Genomic DNA, 16,188 nt, shown 5'->3' on the forward strand with positions numbered 1-16,188 from the left:
ATCCAAATGCCACATCCTCTTGGTCACCTCACTGGCATCTCACACTTGGCAGGCCCAAACTGACCTCTTTGTCTCCTCCCCAGCCCATGGTCTCCCGCATCTCAGAGGAGGGCAGCTCGGGCTTGCCTCAGGACCTTTGCACTGGCTGTCCCTGCTGCCTGGAAGGCCTTCCCTCCAGATACCCCCATGGCTCCGTGCTTCCTCTCCAAATTTTAGCTCAAGCCTGCCCCCCCACCATCCCTGATCCTTTTTTTTAACTCTACTGTTTTTTTCCCATAGCACTTTCCACTGCTAACATACTATATAATTTTCCTGTTTCTCCTTAGAATCCATGGTCTGTCTTCCCCTGCTGGGAGGTAAAGTCCATGAGGGCAGGACCTGTCAGTGTGTTTTGTTCACGGATGTATGCCCAGGAGTCTAGGACAATGTCTGGCTTATAGTGGGTGTTCAAAGAACTTTTATAGAATGAATGAATGAATGAATGAATGAATGAATGAATAGAATCAGGTATGAGAGAAGGGACTAGGGTCTGTGGCAGGGGCTTCAACTCACTGCATCCAGACATGCGCAATCATGTTCTCATTTTCTACATACAGAGCCCAGATGCAAGGCCCAGAGACATGAAGCCGCCTGCCCCAGGTCACACAGCTGGGACGACAAGAGCCAGGATTCAAACCCAGGTTGCCTAGCAACCAAGCCTGCGCTCTCTGCCCAATCTGATGGAACCGTGGTCACATAGGGAAGGAGAAGAGAACATTCCCAGCATCCCTTGTCTCCCCCATAACCACCACCATCCCAGCCTCCCCCTCCCCCACCAGCATCCCTCACACCCCTCCGGGTGACATACCGATAGATTTTTGCCGGAGCATAAGGCCAGGTCCTGGAGGCAGGTAAGAAGGACGTTCGTAACTTGGCTGGGAGCGGTGGTGGGGATCGAAGCTCGACTTTGGGGTGGGAGTCAGGGGCAGAGAGAGAAAAGATAGCAGAGACAGATCAGACAGGACCCCATCCTTCCCCAGGCCTCGGCAGGAAGGGAGAGGGGCGTGGAGGAGCTGGAAGGGAATTCTGGGGGAGGGAAAGGTCTCTGAGTCGGGTGGCGGGGAGAAAGAGAGGAAAAGAAAGCCACTCATCAGTGGACCCTGTTTGCTCTGCTTCACAGACCGATCACTTATCTGGGCCCTTTTCTCCATTCCTGCCGTCACTGCCCAGGTCCCAATCACCACTGTCAATGGCCTGGACAGCTGCAGTAGCCTCTCCTCTTGTCCCTCTGCTGCCCCCCCCCCCCCCCCCCCCGTCATTCCCTCACCTCTTTCTGGTCTGCTCTCCACACACAAGTCAGAGAGGTCTTTCAAAAAGAAATTCAGCTCATGCTCTTGCCCTGCCTGAAATCCTACATCAGTTAGGAGGGGATCCGAACGAAGTCTCAACTCCGTCTACAAGGCCCTCTGCAGTAGCCACTGCCGCTGCCTGCCCGGATGCCCTCGGCGGGATGCTACACCACCCCCAGCTGCTGTGGGCGTCACCTGCATGTGGCTCCTGGCTGCCCCTTGCTCTGAAGAATCACCCTCCCCCAAAGGGGCTGATGTACCCAGGCCGTTACGTGCCGCCCCTTCTGGGAGCAGCCCGAAGCCAGTGACTGACGGACACGGAGGTCCAAGGCAGGATCAACTCCATGGTGCAACTCACACTCCAGGGCACCCCGGGGGGATCAGGCTGCGGGCGGGTGGGCGGACTCCAGCGGGGACCAGGTCAGCTGACCTCCGCAGCCCATCCTGCCCCCCTCACTCCCTCACGGGTCCCCCCTTAGCGAACCGTTGGCACAAGAATCTCTACCTTGGGCTCCGATGGCAGGAAACCCAGGCTGAGACCCCCTGTGGGATGGAGGCTCGCCTGCGTCTCCTACTTGCTCGCACGGGTCCCACCACGTCCACCTTCCCCGGCTCCCCCCCAGGGGGCCCCCAAGGTCCGTCCCTGCTTTAGAGCACTTGCAAGTCCTGGTCTTCCCTCTGCAATGCTTTTCCTCCTGATTCTCACGGGTTCTTCCCATCTGTACATCTTCCAGCCAAACGTCCCTTCCCATCACTGTCTACTGTCTCCCTGTCCTGTTTTCTTCCTGGCCTTTCTCTGCATCCAAAATGCTCTGGTTCCCAAGCTCACTGTCTCCCTCCCCCCACGAGAATGGCAGCTCCCTGAACAGACCATATATTCCCGCATGCATGGTGGGTACAGTGTCTAGGGCCCACCAGACTATTAGGGGAAATGTTTTAATTGATTTTAAAATCCGAAGGAAAAGAAAACTATCATCCAACCTGGATAATATTCATCTTTGCAACCACACCGTCAGAACATACAGGTTCTTTAACTTCTGTTTTTAGGAGGGAGGGGGTCACAAAGGCAAAAAGGGTGGCGACGTTGTCAGTCTTGTTCACAGAGGGGTCCCCAGGCCCCAGAACCTAGCCTGACGTTCTACAAGCTCGAGTCAACGGAACGAGGAACTGAATAAGAACTCTCCTGCTTCCTCCAGGAGACCCCATACGTCTCCCTTCTCCATCTTTGAGACCAGAAATGCAGAGAAAGGAAACCCTCTCCCGGTGAAGTCCCCACCTTTCGGGTGTGGCCCTCAGGGCCCTCGCCTCCAGCCATGGCCCCTCCTACAGCCTTGCACTAACCACTCCCCACACTCTTAACTGCTTGTGCTGTTTCCCCCCCCCCGGAGCCTCAGCACATGCTGTTCCCTCTGCCTGGAACGTCCTTTCCTCGTGCTCTGCTTGAGAAAACTCCTGGTTATCCGAGCCCCCCAACCCCAGCCTGGCTGTCCCCCTTCCGCCTCGCCTGCACTGCTCAGTACAGTAACCCACCAGCCATTCAGATGTACATTCCAGTTACTTAAAATCAATTAAAATTAAAAATTGCGTTCCTCTGTCGCACCGGCCACATTTCAGATTTTCAGTCGTCACACGTGGCTGATGGCTTCCCGTGTTGGACAGCACCGATGGAGGACATTTCCATCATCTAGAAAGTTCTATCAGACAGAACTGCTCTAGATTTTCATAGGGTGCACCTGTGCCACCCCCTCACTGTACTCCCGTCCCCAGATTGAGACGGTCTATTTCTGGGTTTGTCTCGTTCATTCATTCATTCATTCATTCATTCTACAAATGTGTACGGAGCCCCTGATTCAGGCCAGGGACTGTTCGAGATGCTGCAGATGCAGCCAGAGACAGAACAGACAAAAGTCCCTGCCCACAGGAAGGACAGGCAGACCACAAACCAAATAAATTAGTAAAATACACTGTGGGGCAGATGGAGGTAAGGGATAATTAAAATAAGACAATCAAAGGAGGCCTCGCTGAGAAGCTATCATCTGAGCCAACTCTTGAAGGAGAGAGCCATGCATATGTCCAGGGGAAGAGCATGCCAGGCAGCGGGAACAACAAGTGCAAAGGTCCTGAGGTAGGGGTGAGCTTAGTGTGCACAAGGAAGTCAGGAGGCCAGAGTGTCTGGAGTGGGGGAGCCAGGGGCTGGGGGTGGGAGATGAGGTCAGACAGGTGGCAGAAGGGTGCTGTTGGACGGAATGTGATAGTTTCAAGATGTCTCCTTCCTAGAGAAGCTTCCTTCTGTTACTCTGCATCATAACCCCCTCCACTTATCCCAATTTAGAGTTTTCATAATCGTTTCCTTGCTTGTTTATTGTCTGTCTCCCTGGGCATGTAGCCTACCTAATACCCATTCTACTCTTCTTTCTTCACAAGAAAATCCCTATCTTATTTGGCACCTATCGAGAGACTGCATTTCCCAGCCTCCCTTGCAGCTCAGTATGGCCATGAGACAAAGGCCAGCCCAGATGCATAAGCAGAAGTGTTGTTTGTTACTTCTGAGATGCCTCATTAGTAACCCAAGCAGCAGCAATGCACCCTTTTGCCCTTCTGCCTTTCTACTCTTCTTTGTTCCTGCTACCTGGAATGCTGGTGCAATAGCCAGAGCTCCAGCAGCCGTACTGGACTATGAGGTGACTTCGTGGCTGGAAGCAAGTCCAGAACGGTGGGGCAGAAAGCGAGAAGGATCCTAGGTCTTCATGACCATGGAGGCTGCCACACCTGCCTGACACTCCCTACTTCAGATTTCTTTAATACGAAAGAGACAGACTTTATCTTGTTCAAGCCACCGTTATTTGGAGATTTCTCTTACATCCAGAAGCAGTCAATTCTGCAAACTCCTCTCCCTTTGGAATGTAAATTCTCTAAGGGAAGTGACTTAGTTTGACCAGTTCACTCCGACACCCCCGGGGCAGAGAAGCAGTCCAGCACAGAGTAGATGCTCAATAAATATAGGTGGGATGAAAGACTGTTGGAGGTGATACAAGACACTCTGACAAGAGGCGGGGAGCGCCCGGAAGGCAAGACCCGAGTCCTGTTCCTCTGAACATCCCTATGAACAGCAGCGGGTCACCCCGAGAAGGCGTCAAGTATGTCTTCTGAAAGCCCACCCATTTTGACAGCCTTCCCCTCCGGCCCTCCTCCGAGAGTGGTTCTCAGCCTGCTTGACTCCTTAGGACTTTGCTGAATGTTTTCTCCGACATTCTCCTTAAGCCCCTTCTCCCTAAGCCTCAAATACCCCACTTGACTTTCCGTCCTGTGCTGCAGCTGCTGATGATCTGGGTGGCATCAGGGAGCCGAACTCCTCCTACTACAGAGGGACTGTGTGGTGGAGCATAGAGAGGAGCGGACAGGGACGGCAGGCGTTTTTGTGCCAGCCACGTTGCGGGCTGCTTTACGTGGAAGACCTCACTGGTCCTCGAGCAAACTCGTGTGTGTGTGAGGGTTGGTGACACCCCTCTGATGACAGAGAAAGAGGCTGTGATCGGAGAAGGGTCATGTCTCAGGCCAGCCAGTGAGTAAGGAGGAGGTGACAGGGCCGTTGGAGGAGACAGATCGGAGTGGCTGGAAGATCCTCAGATCCAACAGGAGAGGAGAAGCAAGCGGGGTGAAGAGCGAAGAGGAGAGGTGTGAGCGGCCAGGAGGGATACAGGACAGGGGCAGAAGCAGGCTTGAGAGGACTGAGGACAGGGTCCAGGCTGGGGAGGGCGGGTGAGGGGGAAACTGGGAGGAAGGAAGGAAGGGGCCGGAGTATGTGCATGAGGCCTGGGGGTGGGAAGGCTGTGGTCAGAGGAACTGGGCATTGGGGGAGGGGGTCTGAGGGACGGGGGAGGGGTCATAGTGACAGAGGAAGGGTGTCCCTGACTGAACAGGGTGCCGAGTGAAGGGATGGCATCAGACTGGCACACTGACAGAAGACACTTCCAAGCGCTTCGAAGAGGAGGGATCAAATTACAGGTTAGGTTGACGTAAGTGGGGTCACGGCGGCAGAGGAGATATCAGGCTGACAGAGGAGCCATAATAGAGGCTGAGAGGGCGTCGGACTGGCTGCCCGAGGGCCGGACCGACTCACGGTGGGACAGGCTGAGCTCCATCTGCAAACGGGAGCATCCTCTCCCGCGCGCAGGGGGCAGCCAATCAGAGTGCGCCAGGTGCGCGTGACGTCACCGGCTGCCAGGCAGACTCCTCCCCAGCCAGCCGGCCAGAGGTCCAGCCTCCGGTGCCAGCTCTCGGGTCTGGCGCCTCAGTGCAGAGTGTGCAGCCCTGGGGCTGTGCACAAGCTGGAGGCTGACAACGGGCTGGGAAATTTGCGCCAGGGAGACAGCCCCAGGAAACGGGGGTGGGGAGAGCGGAGAGGGAGACATGGAGAGAGAGAAAGAGAGAGATGGGAAGACAGAGATGGAGGTCCAGAGCCGGGAGCAGGAGCGACAGGAGGCGAAACGAGATAACGATGAGGAGAAAGAGGGACCCAACGAGGCATGAGAGAAAGGCAGTCCTCCGAGGCTCTGAAAGCGGGGGGGGGGGGGGGGGGGGGCAGAGCTGCCCCAGGAAGGAGAGACAGAGGCAGAGAATGCGACCAAGAGGGTGTGGGACAAAGAATCAGAGAGAGAAACTGAGTCTAGAGAAAGGCAGAAACTGGTACTCATACAGAGATGGGGGGAGGGGAGATGGGACCCCTAGGTAGCAGAGACAGTAGCTACACAGAGGGGAGACAGGTGGCTGGATGGACAGCAGAGCCCAAGAGGCGCCATGACCTACAGCGGAGCTGCCTGGGGTCTGTGCCCCCACTGCTGGCATCAGCCGGTCTCCCTCCGTCCCTTAGGGTTTATGGAGGGGACAAGATCACACACCCAGAGGCCACGGAGACACAGAAACATCCAGAAGGGGCCTCTGCACTAACTCAGCATGAGAAACATCAGGATGGCTGGTGGGAAGGTGGGGGCAGAGAGTGCCCCCAACACGCGAGGGATGCCTCAAGGAAGACCCAGGGACAGAGCCCAGAAGGGAGAGAAAAAAAGAAAAGAGGAGGTCCAACAGGGAAAATTCCAGGACCCGGAGGGATGGGAGGCCCCGAGGAAGACCTCAGGCGAGTGCCTGTGAGTTTCATTTCTAGGAGGTGGGGGCAGGCGAGCAGCTGGTGTTATTATTGGCCCGTGAACGGGCCCATCTGGGGGTGTCTTGGGAGCTCAGATGGCAAGTTCTGTGAGGGCCAGGATCCTGTCTGTTCTGTGACCGTGGTTCACACGGGGAGGGGCTGGCACCCTGGCTGCCAGGCCCTTGGTGGCAGGTACTCCATGCATTTGTTGAATAAATGAATACAGGACGTGCCCTGATCTGTTATCGGAGACTCCGCCCTGAGCCTGAAAGACTGTGGTGGGGTCTCCGGGGCGCCTCCAGGCCTCACTGGTGAGTCACAGAGGGGTCTCCAGTTTGTTATTTTATGCCTAGGGGGTGCTCTCCATTTAGTGGGAGGCTGCTGTGCTGGGAGTTGATCTCGTTCAACCCTCGTAAGAACCAGCAAGATCGGCGTTAGCTCCACCGGACAGAGCGGGAAACTGAGACGCAGAGAAATTAACCAGCGTGGGCCAAGGGCCACAGTTAAGTCAGAGAAAGTCAGGATTTGACTGCGGCCCATGCACTTTGGGGAGGTGGGCACTGAAGAGGACCCTACAGCCCCAGGGACTTCACATTCCCTGAGAAACCAAGGACACGGGTGAAGTGAGAGGCGACGCATGCAGGGCCCTCCGCCCCTAACTCTGAAAGAAATTCTAGGAGCCCAGCTCCAAAACTCGCCACCTGCATTTGGTTCTCGTGAAAGTACCAGACCCTCTCGCGTGGCTGGTCTGACCCTTAGGGGGCTGTGGATAGACTTCAGGGGCCAGCACGCTTGGCTGGGGAGGGTGGCGGACATTACATCTCTATTTTCGTTATTTTTCAACCCAAATGCAACATCTCCCCAATGAAGGATGTAGGCAAAAAGCCATGCCGGTCTCAGCAAGACCTGTGACCATGGCCCCAACGGAAATCACAGACATTCCTACAGGCCATCACAGGGGTTGTAATTTCTCGAAAGAGTGCATGTGCTCCTGATGGCCTGGGAGCTGGAGTAGGGAAACCCGCCTGCACATCCTCCGGCTAAGGCATGGACCAAAAGGCCCCAGTGTGACCCCATCACAAATTTTGCTTTTCAAAAATATTTTGGTGACTGTATTTCAGTGTGACTGACTTCTTTTGTTATCCTACATATTTTATTTTATGCTTTGATAAGCATCATTCGGAGGACTATGCCAGCCTGTGAAAAGGGTCCATGGCCCCCCAAAAGCCAAAGAACTCAGTTTTTAGAGTAAATGGCTCCTTGGCCCCTGGGTGGTGGGTTTGACCTGTGAGAAGAGGGGTTTGGAGGGTGGCCAGAGGGCAGGGCCTGGGCAGAGAAGAGTGTGTGACCTCTGGAGGAGATGGCTGGAGGGTGGAGGGAGGGGAGAGGTGCTGGCAGGCCTCGAGGGGGATGCGTTCCCATGAAGGGGCACAGCCCAGTGAGGAGGACAGCCAGGGAGAGACCAGGAGACCCCCACTAGAAGAGCCAGGACCGGGGCTGGACCACAGATCCAGTCACCTGACTGCCTGGGTGGAAATCCTGACTTCCTTTCTGAGCCTCAGTTTCCCCTCTGTAAATGGGCTTAACCACCGTGCTCCCTCACAGGATGATCCTAAGGAAGGAGTGAGATAACCAACATCAAACTCAGTGTCTAAAGTATGACCAACCCCCACTCCAGGTTAACCTCCGCCGTAGGGAACAGCAGGCAGAGTGGAGACAGATAATAATTAATATTTCAACAGCTACCACTTGTTGAGGACCTGTTACTAGGCGCTGGGCCGGTGCCAGGGATCTCCATCCATGACAGTGTTTTACTTTCCCTGAGACCCTCGCGGTGGGCCAGAGATGGACAGAAAGAGGTGGAACAAGAGAGGAGGAAGCGTGAGGAGCAGGGATGGAGAGACAGTGGATTTGGGGGGAAGTGAGGAGGAAGAGGATGGGAAGAGAGGAAAGGAGGCCCCTAGAGTGGGGAGAAAGGAGTGGACCCCAAGAAGTGTGTTGCCTCTCCAGGACCGGCACTGAACACGGGGTGGGGCAGGAAAGGGGGGTGTCAGGAAGCGTTTGCAAGAAGAGCAATAGAGGTTCCAGGTCGGCACGTGCACCCCCAAGGTTCCCCTCCTCCCCCATGCAACGCCCCTATTCGCCAGACCAGGTCGCCTACCTCAGTGGCAAAGAAGCCTTTGGGCCGGTGTTTGCCCAGGGACGCGAGGCCACCAGGCCCAGGACTCTCGCTTGCACTGATGGTCTGCTGAGCTGCCGCCAAAATTTCATCCAGTTTGTCTAGGGGGAGGCGGAAGAGGGGTGGAGAGACAGCAAAAGCAAGTTTGCCTTGGCCTCGCACACAGACAGCGCTGCCCTGAGCCCTCACAGCGTCTTGCATGAACCAGAACAGGAGCCCCCTGCCTCCATCCCGGTGGACCACCGTCCTTGACGGAGACACCATCTCCATCCAGCCTAGCAGGCGGGACCCAGCGAAGGGAAGGGCCGAGGGCGGCGAACAGGACGGCCTTCACGGGATGGAGGGTGGAGGGGAGGCAGAGGGAGGGGAGAGAGGCTGAGGACAGATGTGGGAACTCAGATTTGATGGAGGGACCAAGGCTGGGGGATGAAGGTGGTTAGCACCTAGGTGGCCCAGACGCCCGTGCGGGAAGGGGGATGGTGGGGGTGTGGGATCGGGGTCCCTCCGCAGCCCGGGGAGCAGGGCTGGGCATCTTACTGAGAGCCATCTGATATACGGTCCGCTTTTTCTCCATGCTGGGCACCGGCGCCGGCTGCTGCTCGTACTCTGTGGGCAAAGGATGCGGATGAAGCCCAGGGGCGCCCGGGGGCGGGGCGGACCAGTGGGCGTGGCCAGCGGGCTGCGCAAGCGCGAGAGGGGCCGTGAGGGGCGGGGGCGGGGAAGGGCGAGTCCGCCGGCGGGGTCGGGACGGGGCCCTCCCGCCAGTCCTGTGCCCACTCACCACTCTTCTTCTTCCAGGGGGAGACTAGCCCGGGGGAGAGGCAGTAGAGGAGTCAAGAGTTAGGACTTTAGGGGGAGGCGAGGGGCCCCCTCTCTGGAACGCCCCCTCCCCCCGGGCCCCGGGGTAGGCGTGGCCAGCTGCCCGCCCCGCCCTCTGTCTGGGGAAACCGGACGCCCCAGGTCCACCGGGCCTGTCTGGAGGGAGGGGCTCGCCTTCCTTTCTGTTGGGGGGAGCGGTGCAAGGAGCTGGTGGAGGGAGAGATGGAGAATGGCAGTGGGCGTGAGGGGGGACAGATGGGGAGGGGCTAGAAAGTTAACGGGGACCCGCAGAGAGGGACGTACAGACGCGGAGAGAGACCCCCGCCCCCCCGACAGAGAAACAGATACAAGAAGACAGAGGAAAGTCGGACTCTCAGACGCCCCTTTCCAGCGACACACGCAGGCCACAGAGAGTCTGACCCATGGACTGGGGGACAGGAGGAGGACGAGGACCCCTGGTCACTAACAACACTAACGAACTCAAGGGATAGTCCAGCCCCCTCTGCCCCTCTCCCACCCCAGCAGCCCCAGAGGCTCACCCATCTCCTCCAGCTCTGAGGTCATAGACTTGGAACGCAGGGAGATGGTTGGGGGTGGGAGCCGCTTAGCTTGCTGGGGTGCTGAAAAGGGGACAGTAGGAGTCACCACGGGGAGAAGCCCCATGACACGCCCCCCCCCCCCACCACCATGCTCCCAGAGCTCAGAGAATGGCCATCACTCAGCATGCTGAGCCCACCCTGCCTCAGTGTCTCCCCAGAAGGGTCATGATCAAGCAGACTTGGGGAAGGGAAGGCTGGCGGTGGGGACCGGCCATCGGGGCTCCTGGAGGTCTTAGTCTGGTGGCAGTGGGGCGCCCGAGGCTGGCCACACAAGTGGAGGAGGCACACCTTTCTTATGGACAGCCTCATCCATGTCTGGGTGCCTGGTCACCATCACCACCTTGACCATCAGCGTGTTGCCCCCCTGGCGGATCATGTTCACCACCTGCCGGTGGCCGACCTTCACCACGTTCTGCCCGTTCACCTGCAGCACAGACACCCCCAAACCACACCGAGTAGGTACGGGAACGGGTGCTTCCAGCTTCGGAGTCCCCAGGGAAGTGGCCTCCTGCCTCACCCTGTCTGTGGCGCTGTTGTCCTCTTTTCTCTCCCTCTGACCCTCCTCACCATGCCCTCCCCTTGCAAAGATCTTTCCGTTTCTGTAACTCTCCTGGCCCCGGGGGTGGGGAAGGGGCTGGTGCCACCCTATTCACCCTTCTCCCCCTCCTTCTCCTCCAGCGTGGTGTGCGTGTGCGCGCGCGCGCATGCGTGCTGGGGACACACCTTTCTGAGATGCTCAGAAAGGCCTTCAGATGGAATCACTGAAGAAACCTGGCTGCGGGGTGGGGTGGGGGCTGGGAAGCCTGGTGCCCAAGGAGCATCTGGATTTGGGCAGCCAGATCCTGGTGTGGATCACGAGCGGCCTGGAGATTTGTCCGCAGGGTCCCAGGGGAGTCTGGGGAAGGTGAGCCCGAGGCTGGGGCTTGGCGAGGCCCCTGGGGCCTGGGGCCAGGACTCACCTCGATGAGGAAGTCGCCCATGCGCAGTCCGGCTCGCCATGCCACGCCACCCTCGTCCACCGACTCCAGATACTGCAGTGCCGGGAAGGCCGGGGTGGGGGTGAACTCCTCGATGGGGGTCTGCGCTGCAGATGGGGAGGAGCCGGCGGGGTCGGAGGGGAGGGGGTGGAGAGGCCGAGCAGGGGATGGGGCTCAGACCCAAGTCAGGAGGCCTCCCAGCTGCTGAGGGACCAGCACCCCGGGCTGGGGTGGTGGACGGGCTGGGGTCCCTTCCCCTGTGCATCCCCCTGGGTCACAGGGCCCTTCTTCCATCCCCTCCCCGGCCAGCACTCACCCTTGGCCCCCCGGAGCACGAACCCAAACCCCTCGCTGTCTTTCTTCTGCAGCAGGACTGTCTTCTCCTTAATGATGTAATCGCTGGCGGGGAGGGGCGGGGTGGACGGAGATGAGATCGTGAGACACGAAGCCCCGTGGAACCACCGGCACCCCAGTGACCCAGGCCCCTGCTCCAGAATCATTCATCCCGCCTCCTGGGATCTTCCTCACCCACTCGGCGTGTGTATGCTTGCGGCAGCCCTGGCAGCCTCCCCCTCAGAGCCCGGAGCGCTTGCTCTCCCACTCACTCTTTCCTCATTCATCCATCCATGCATCCATCCACCCATCCATTCAGCAAGCAGTTCCCAAGCCCACTGGGCGCCAGGCACAGTGTGAGGGATGGGAAGACGAGCCGCCAGATCCCCAGACAGCCTGGCTGGAGTCTCGGCTAGCCACTTCCTGTCTGTGACCTTGAGCTCACGACTTTAACCTTTAGGGCCTCAGTTTCCTCATCTCCGATGAGGGACAATAATAGGGACTTCTCCTGGGACGGACGGGGTCGCCCTGGGTGTCCAGAGTGTGTGCGAGTCAGCACAGTTCCAGGCACATAGTTTGTAACCAGAAGTTTCCAAGGGCTCTTTGGTCAAATTATTCAGTAGAGACCACCGGGGTGCTTCGATGATACCCCCCAGCTCCTTGACTATATATATCCTACAGTAACAGCTCCCCAGCTCCCCGAGCATATTGTAACACTGCTAACTCGGCACTGTCCAAAATAGTGGCCCCTAGCTGCCGGCGGCTATTTATATGCCAATTAATTAAAAATTAAATTGAAAAATTCAATTCCTCCATCCCACTAGCCACATTTCAAAGTGCCCGGGAGCCACAGGCAGCGGGCGGTGACCACGCCGGACGGCACGGATACAGAACACTTCCATGGCCGCAGAAAGTTCCAGTGGACAGCGCTGACTTACGTATTCCCTGGTATATCTCAAATGTGTTGTGCGGTCTGCGGATTCTAGTAAATGCAAGCTACCCGTGAATCTGTGGATGGCCCCCCGTAAGCCCGCCAGCACATTTAGGTAAGGCTCACATCCCCAGGAAAAAGTTCAGTTCAACTCAAACGCATTCTGGGTATCTCCACACAGCCCCAAGCCCTTGACGTCACCGCTGTGTCCCTCAGGCTCGCACATCCATTCCATTCCGGGAGACAATGGGAACACCCAACACTCTGGCTCCAGCCCCACTCCCCTCAGGATACCCAAGAAGAGCCCCCCCGGAGCCATGAGAATGCAAACCCTGCTACACCCCCAGCATCCTGCAGTCACGGCTGAAACCCATCCGGAGCACACACGGCCCCCCTCGGCATATCCCAATAATATCCGCCGGCCCTAACGCACTCCAATAATAGCTGAGGCTGCTCCCCTCCCCGCGCACTCCAATTACCTACCCCCACAGATTCGGCACAACAGCCCTCCACGAATACTCCAGTATATTTCAGTAACACCCCCCCACTTCCCAGTATGCTCCAATAATAACTCCTCCTCACTGTGATCCTGGTCTATTCCCATAACACGCCCCCTGAGCACATCCCAGCACACGCCAATAATACCTAATGTGCTCCTACGGGATTTTGGTACCACCCCCACCCCCAGACACCCCTGTATACTGCCATGACCCCCAGGACTGCCACTGTCAAATGCATACATTGGTACCACAGCGATGGTGTTCTGCGCATGCGCGCCAGCCCGGCCCCCACCCCGTTCCCTGGAACTTGGTGTGCTCCACAGCACGTGTGTCCACACCAGATACACTCCGGCAGCCGCCCCTGCTCAGAGTTCACCCCGGTCCGGTGAACACGCCACACCAGGCCCACCAGGTCCTCCTGATCTGACGTTCCACGCTGGGTTGGTGGGATGGCCACCTCTGTGGCTGGGCGGAGGGGGTGCAGGAGGAGGAGAGACAGGGTTGGAAGGGGGGAGGGAGGGAAGGGGAAGAAAGAGGGGAGGGGAGGGAAGGAAGGAGGTCAAGAGGCTCGAACAGCGGGTGGACAGGCCAACCGAAATGGGTTCAGAGGTCAGAGCTGCTCCTGACCGTGCTTTCTGTGACAACCCTGTCCTCCCACTTGGTCCCCGCCACATACCCTGACGCCCTCCTCCGGGCACCCCCATCTCCCTTCTAGATCTCTGGGGCCCCGGTGGCCAGCAGTGCCCTCCAACTCCCCTCTGTTCCTCCTCTGCAGCGCACCCCGTCCCTCCATTCATGCCACAAACCCCTACCTTTCCCACATCTTTCCCCTGCCCCTGGAACCCCTTTTACCCCACCTTATCCACACACTTCATACCTAAGTCTCCCCCAGATACCTGGTCCCCCAATATAATTCAGTTAAAGCTCCCGCATCCACGATACGCCAGGAAGCAGCACTTGTTCTGCGCGAGGCAGCGTTTGAAACCCTTCACAGGTAAATACCTCCACTGTCTCTCACAGCCAGCCTCTGAGGCAGGTGTGAGTACTGTTTCCACTTTACAGGTGAAGAAACAGGCACAGAAAGCTCAAGCAACTTGCCCAAGGTCACACAGTAATATTCTTCAACAATACCCAAGAAAAAACCTGGGTAACTGCCATGGTAACCCCCTGCACTCACTCCACAGCACCCAGACACCTCGGGCACATACACATCTGCCCCCAGTTCACCATGGGCACGCCCCTCCAGTGCCTGAAATTTATCCCAGGCAATGCCAATAGCATAACAACAGCGAGGAACATTTATCCAACCATTCCTGGATGCCAGATGCTGTTCCAAGCACTTGACGTTCATTTATTCATTCAGTCTTCACGACACCCCTGGGCGGGGCGGACAGTTCCCATTTTATAGATGAGGAAGCTGAGGCACAGAGAAATAACTTGCTCAAGATCACACCAGCTAGAAAAGTGCCTCAGCCAAGATTCGAATCCCCACAGGCAACCCCGACACCCCAATAATACGCAAACACCCCCAGGTCATCGCAGCACCCCATCAGTCCGTCCCTCTCCAGCATCCCCATCCTGGACATGCTCCTCTCTCTCCCCACTCCCGTGACTGTCTCACCCAACCCCGGGCTAGATGTGGGGTCTCCCTCATCCCACCACGTTCCCCGAGAACTTCTCCACTGTCCTCTTGCCCCCACAGCTTCTTGCAACTCTATACTCCCTCCCTCCCACCCCTGTGGATGCCCCTCCCCTCCCTGCTCATTTGAAAGCTCCACATCACCCTCACCCACCAGCATCAGCCCTCTGTCCCTCCGCACGTCCTCATCGTACCCCATGGGGCTGTCCCTCCCCCTACCCTTTGCCTGCACGCCCCTCATCCCTTTTCCCAAAGTGCCCTCATCCGAATTCTGTGACCTCAGACTTCTGTGACCTCTCCCCCCTCCCTTGGCCTCCATTCCTCCCACATCCTCTCGCACCTCTGTCCATAACTCCACGGCGTCCCCTACAGCACCCTAAGTTCCTTTCAGACTCCCCGGTCCCCTCCCTTCTCATCCGTGGAAGCTCTTCCTACTTTTGCATCCTCCACTCACTCCATCACACACCCTTCTGGCTCCTTTTGCTTGCAGCTGCATTTCATTTACATTCCCCGCATCCTCTCCTGCCCTCTCAGTACAGCCTGAATCCCCACCCCCAAATCCTCTCCACGTTTCCTGCATCCCCTCCTTACCCCATTGCTCCGCACATGCCACGCACCCTCTGTGCTCCGTTTCCCCCCACTTCAGCGTCTCCCACTCTCCCCTGTTCCATTCTCATCCAGCCACTCTCCTCCCCGACCCTCTAACCCCACCCCCTGCCCCGGTATTTGCTACCCACGCGGCACCCCATTCATGCTCTGTACTGCTGACTACCTGCCCTGCAGGGGCACACACAATGCTCTCCCCCAGGCCATCCCTCGGCGACCCTGAGCGGCCTCTGGAGCTCAGCAGCCAGCTCTTGTTCACCGGATCCCACACACAGAGACTGCAGTAAAGTCCACTCCCCCCCACCCCCACCCCGAAGGTCCCTCTCACACACCCAGGATCCCACAGCCCAGAGCCTGCTGCTGTACATGGCGCCCTCTCCGGTACTCAGCCCCTCCCCGTGTCCCCATCTCCATGGGCCTCTCCATGGCGTGCACAGAGGCCCCCACTCGGGGAAGCCGGCCCCCTCCCATGCTGAGAAGTGGCACACACAAGCAGACGCAGTTCCCCATGCAGAAGCTCAGCCGTAGCTCAGTCCACGTGCCCCACACAGGCACAGACCCCCCGGGGGCAGGGAGAGGGGCACATGGGGACAGAAACACACGGAAAGACTGGCCAAGGGGGGCCTGTGGGGGAGGGGACAGGTCTGGCATGGGAGGGTGGGTGTTGGGAAACACAGCCGCAGTCCCTGGGACAGACCCACTCCATCACACACACACACACACACAGTCCCCAGACAGCCTCTCTGTCGCTCCAAGTCACACACAGAGACAGACGCCGTCAAACAGGGACACACAGATGGACACAGCTGGGGGGTGGGCTGGGAGCCCACCATCTCTCTATTCTTCTTTCTATCTCTCACACATACGCGCACACACACGCAGACACACTCGGCTGCAGGCAGTCACACACACACGCACGCACATTGATATAGCCACACCGACACACGCACAGTCGCACAGTGACACGCAGCGGAAAAAGAGGAGGGGAGGGGAGGCCGGGGGCGGGATGCGTGTGTGATGGGGGGGAATGACTGTGAATGGGAGAGAGGGGTATGAATGGGGGGACTTGCTAACTCGTGAAGGGGTGTACGGAATCAGAGGAACAGGGGCCTGGGGTGTTGGCGCCGGAGGGGA

The 16,188-nt window shown here is 58.0% G+C and overlaps 1 protein-coding gene across 4 annotated transcripts in view; it reads right to left on the reverse strand.

Annotated features, from left to right (window-relative positions):
* SHANK1 (SH3 and multiple ankyrin repeat domains 1) overlaps positions 1 to 16,188 on the reverse strand; it is a 46,708-nt gene that overhangs the window by 9,251 nt on the left and 21,269 nt on the right. For 3 of the 4 annotated variants that reach the window (XR_011498422.1, XM_070498614.1, XM_070498613.1), the window contains 8 exons: positions 11,362 to 11,444; positions 11,028 to 11,152; positions 10,357 to 10,492; positions 10,009 to 10,089; positions 9,432 to 9,455; positions 9,188 to 9,256; positions 8,633 to 8,751; positions 848 to 944 (listed from right to left, as the gene is read on the reverse strand). Coding sequence is in view for 3 of the 4 variants with exons in the window: in XM_070498614.1 (XP_070354715.1) it covers positions 848 to 944; positions 8,633 to 8,751; positions 9,188 to 9,256; positions 9,432 to 9,455; positions 10,009 to 10,089; positions 10,357 to 10,492; positions 11,028 to 11,152; positions 11,362 to 11,444 (734 nt within the window). In the remaining variant the exon portion in view is untranslated. The remainder of the gene's footprint in view (positions 1 to 847; positions 945 to 8,632; positions 8,752 to 9,187; positions 9,257 to 9,431; positions 9,456 to 10,008; positions 10,090 to 10,356; positions 10,493 to 11,027; positions 11,153 to 11,361; positions 11,445 to 16,188) is intronic. The other variant, XM_044758810.2, reaches the window with a different exon arrangement.

Source organism: Equus asinus, chromosome 26, assembly GCF_041296235.1.
Source record: "Equus asinus isolate D_3611 breed Donkey chromosome 26, EquAss-T2T_v2, whole genome shotgun sequence".
Classification (NCBI taxonomy): domain Eukaryota; kingdom Metazoa; phylum Chordata; class Mammalia; order Perissodactyla; family Equidae; genus Equus; species Equus asinus.